Consider the following 3,326-nt stretch of genomic DNA (forward strand, 5'->3'; position numbering starts at 1 on the left):
AATGTACAAACATGTATTTTCACTTTTGCACCTTAGTGATGGCGTTGTACCTTTTGTTTCATCATACGTTTATATTCAGCTCTTTCGTTTTAATGGCAAAGAAAAGACAATATTGATTGCCATTAACGAGAAAGTATTGTACCTAAACATGAGAGCGTAATATATATGCTCATTTTAGAAAAACATTTTAGATTCTACGTAAGGGCTTTCCCATTTATACTCTGCATTTGCTTTTAATGTTCAATTTAAAATATTAATATTCTGAATATTTTACAGTTGTTTTATAACTGTATCCCAAATGGGGGCAAGGTTTAATGAATTTAAGTGTGTTCAGTGTAATAAAACATGTTAGAAATGTGGTTTCAGCACCATATATAAAAAAAATAAAAGCATTATCCAAAAAAAAAAAAAAAAAAAGGTTTTGTGCATTATAGGGAATACTATTATAAATGTAACAGTTAATTTGATATCTGTTGATTGAATTGTGTTGTTGTTTAATAGATTTATATAATTGTATACATTCAAAGTTGTGTAAAATTGTTACAAACCACATAAACGGCTTATTCCAAAAGCAGTGCTATGTGCGATAACAGGGATTTTTTTTCTGAACATTTTAGTATTGGTTTTAGAGTATAATGTCATGTCAAAATGTCAGGTAAAATGTTTAATTAATTCAGATGGTTAATTTAAATATCACTTTCTATTATTGAAATTAAGCCTTGTGTGTCAGTATTTTGTCCTGTCTTGTTCTGTTTTCCTAGTGTTTTTCCCCCTCTGTTTCCAGTTCCATTGGTTTAGTCCTTGTCTCCCCCTTTTGATTCATGTTCCATTGGTTTAGTCATGCCCATATTTGTATTTCCCCCTCGTCATCCTGTTATCTCCTTTGTATCTACGCCTTGTTTTCTGTGTATTTAGTCTGTGTCTGATCACACCCCGGTGTCCGTCGTTAATGTTACTATTGTTTCATGTGCTCCTTCTTGCTCCCGGTTTTTGTTTGTTTGTACTCATTTGCAGTGTTTTATTTAATAAACTTCTTTATATTCATCTACTCCGGTTATCCTGCTCCTTCTCCACTCCTCAACCCAGCCAGACTGTGACATTGTGCGCAACGAATAGGTCATATATTTCTGATTTAGTTTGGGTTCAAAACATAAGCGCAAAGAGTTTCATTGGTTTGAATCCAAATGTCTACTGAATGTCAAACGTTTTACTGTACAAATAGCATTGAAGTGAGGGGTAATAAAATGCATGTTTAGTGCTGATAATGTTTGTTGATGTTTTGTTTTATTTACCAATATTACCAATATTTCACAATATTTCTTATTGTAATGATTTGTAATGACCTATATGACTCTCTCTCTTTTATCCTAAAAATACGTTCAATATGTTCAACACTCACAGCCACATTAAGTTTAGCCCGAATCACCGCTGCTGTTGAATATGGCCATTATATTTTAACTTTGATCACATTGCATAATAAAATATTTGACATTTCTTCATTATTTACAGCGGCTCTTGTTGGACTGATATAGTTTACTGCAGTTCATGAGTTTGCAGCAGTGCTTTGAGTTTCTTTTCTGTCAGACTGAAAGAAGCTTTAGTGCCTTAGTTTGTTCTACTTCAGCGATATTAATAGTCCTTAGTGTTGCTGACATTATAAGGGTCTAAAACTGATTGATGAGATGTTTTCTCACCTGGTTTCTTGACAGTATATGTGACTGAGGTCTTGAGTTGATTTCTGTGAGTAACATTGCATCTCCACTCTCTGTTGTCATGTTCATTCAGGAGTGTTGTAGTCAGAGTGATGATACAGTGTCCTGGAGCTGATATCTGATATCTGGAGTCTGATATCGTCAGATTAACACCAGCCTGATTCACCCAGAACAGCTCAATTCTCTGAGAACGGATCCAATCACCACAAGAGACTCCAGGATATGAATACAACTGACAGGAGAGAGTCACAGAGCTGCCTGGACTGATCTCAGTCTGTGAGGATGATGGAGAGACTGAAACACAAAATAACACTCAAATCACACACTTTTCAATCATCCTGGGAGTTTACATAAAGGATTAAGAATTAAATTGACAACATAATAATAAAATTACCACAAAGAACATGCAGATAAACACTTGCATCAATTCCATGTTTCTGGTCTCTATTCACACCCGTCCATTGTTGGCAGGAGTATAATCCATAATCTTCTTTTGCGATGTTATTGATGTTCAGAGAGCAGTCAGAACCCAGACTCAGTCTCTCATGTCTCTCTATGTCTTTATTCTTCATCCCTAAACCAATCAGTTCAACTGTTGCTGAATGTCTGTTATTATAGTTCCATGTAGTTGATTTGCAGCCATGAAGAGCATTATTACAGGGCAGATGGACATTTTCACCAGAACTGATGAACACATGAGCATCATCCACTCCACTGCTACCTGAAACACAAGAACATTTGAATGATAATTATTTATACATTAATTATTATATATAGCGAGAAAGACAGCGGGAGAGCAGTTTGAATCACTAACACACTCTTAATATGAAGATAATTCAGCATCTGATGTTTGAGTGTGAAACTGTCTAGTTTTAGTTCATTCAGGAATAATCCAGAATGTTCTGTATATAACACAAAAATAAACTAAACATATTCAAATGAACTCTTTCCCAGACGAACTGATGATCTGAATGTCTTATTGAAAAAGTACAGCTGTGTTTACCTGTGAGAAGTGAAGAGAGGAAGATGAGTCCCAGCAGACACAGATGACACTTATCAGACATTTTCTCTTTCTGTCAGTCTTCCTCTTCATTATATGCTCACAACTCTGTCTTTAAATACTAGCAGCTCTTCCTGTGTTTAACTTCCTCTGATCTGATTGGCTGAGTGTTTAAATGCTGTTAGTGACAGAATGTCCGTCATAATGGAGAAGTGAGAGAACTGAGATCAGCTCAGGCAGTTTTAAGCTGCATTTGTTCTCTAAACGCCTCGATCGGTTAAATCTTCCCTCGAGAGCTGAGCGTGGGCTGTTACCGGTGTTGGGTTGAACTCTGTTTCTTCTATATTTGCTATGAACTGACTAACCATAAACACTAACCAGAAAAAAGCAGCTGTGAAACATGTTCTTCAGTGTGAAAACTGCATGTTGCTGCTAAAACCACATTTGCTCTAAAACCAATCTATAGGCAGTTATTTGCATTACCTTTAGTTCAACTTCTTTCTTTTAGCAGCTTCCTACAAATAAATTAATTAAAATATTACTGATAAAACTGGTTTGTTACTGAAAAGTTATTTACGTGATAAATGGTTTTTCCAAATATCTGACCAATGACT

General features: G+C 35.3%; 1 protein-coding gene across 1 annotated transcript in view; it reads right to left on the minus strand.

Annotated features, from left to right (window-relative positions):
- Positions 1-2,776, minus strand: part of LOC141335231 (uncharacterized) — a 243,591-nt gene extending 240,815 nt beyond the window's left edge. The window contains exons 1-3 of the mRNA XM_073840668.1: positions 2,716-2,776; positions 2,107-2,433; positions 1,695-2,006 (exon numbers count right to left, since the gene is read on the minus strand). Coding sequence (XP_073696769.1) covers positions 1,695-2,006; positions 2,107-2,433; positions 2,716-2,776 — 700 coding nt within the window. The remainder of the gene's footprint in view (positions 1-1,694; positions 2,007-2,106; positions 2,434-2,715) is intronic.
- Positions 2,777-3,326: the final 550 nt, after the last annotated feature.

This window comes from Garra rufa, chromosome 1 (assembly GCF_049309525.1).
Source record: "Garra rufa chromosome 1, GarRuf1.0, whole genome shotgun sequence".
In the NCBI taxonomy this organism is placed as follows: domain Eukaryota; kingdom Metazoa; phylum Chordata; class Actinopteri; order Cypriniformes; family Cyprinidae; genus Garra; species Garra rufa.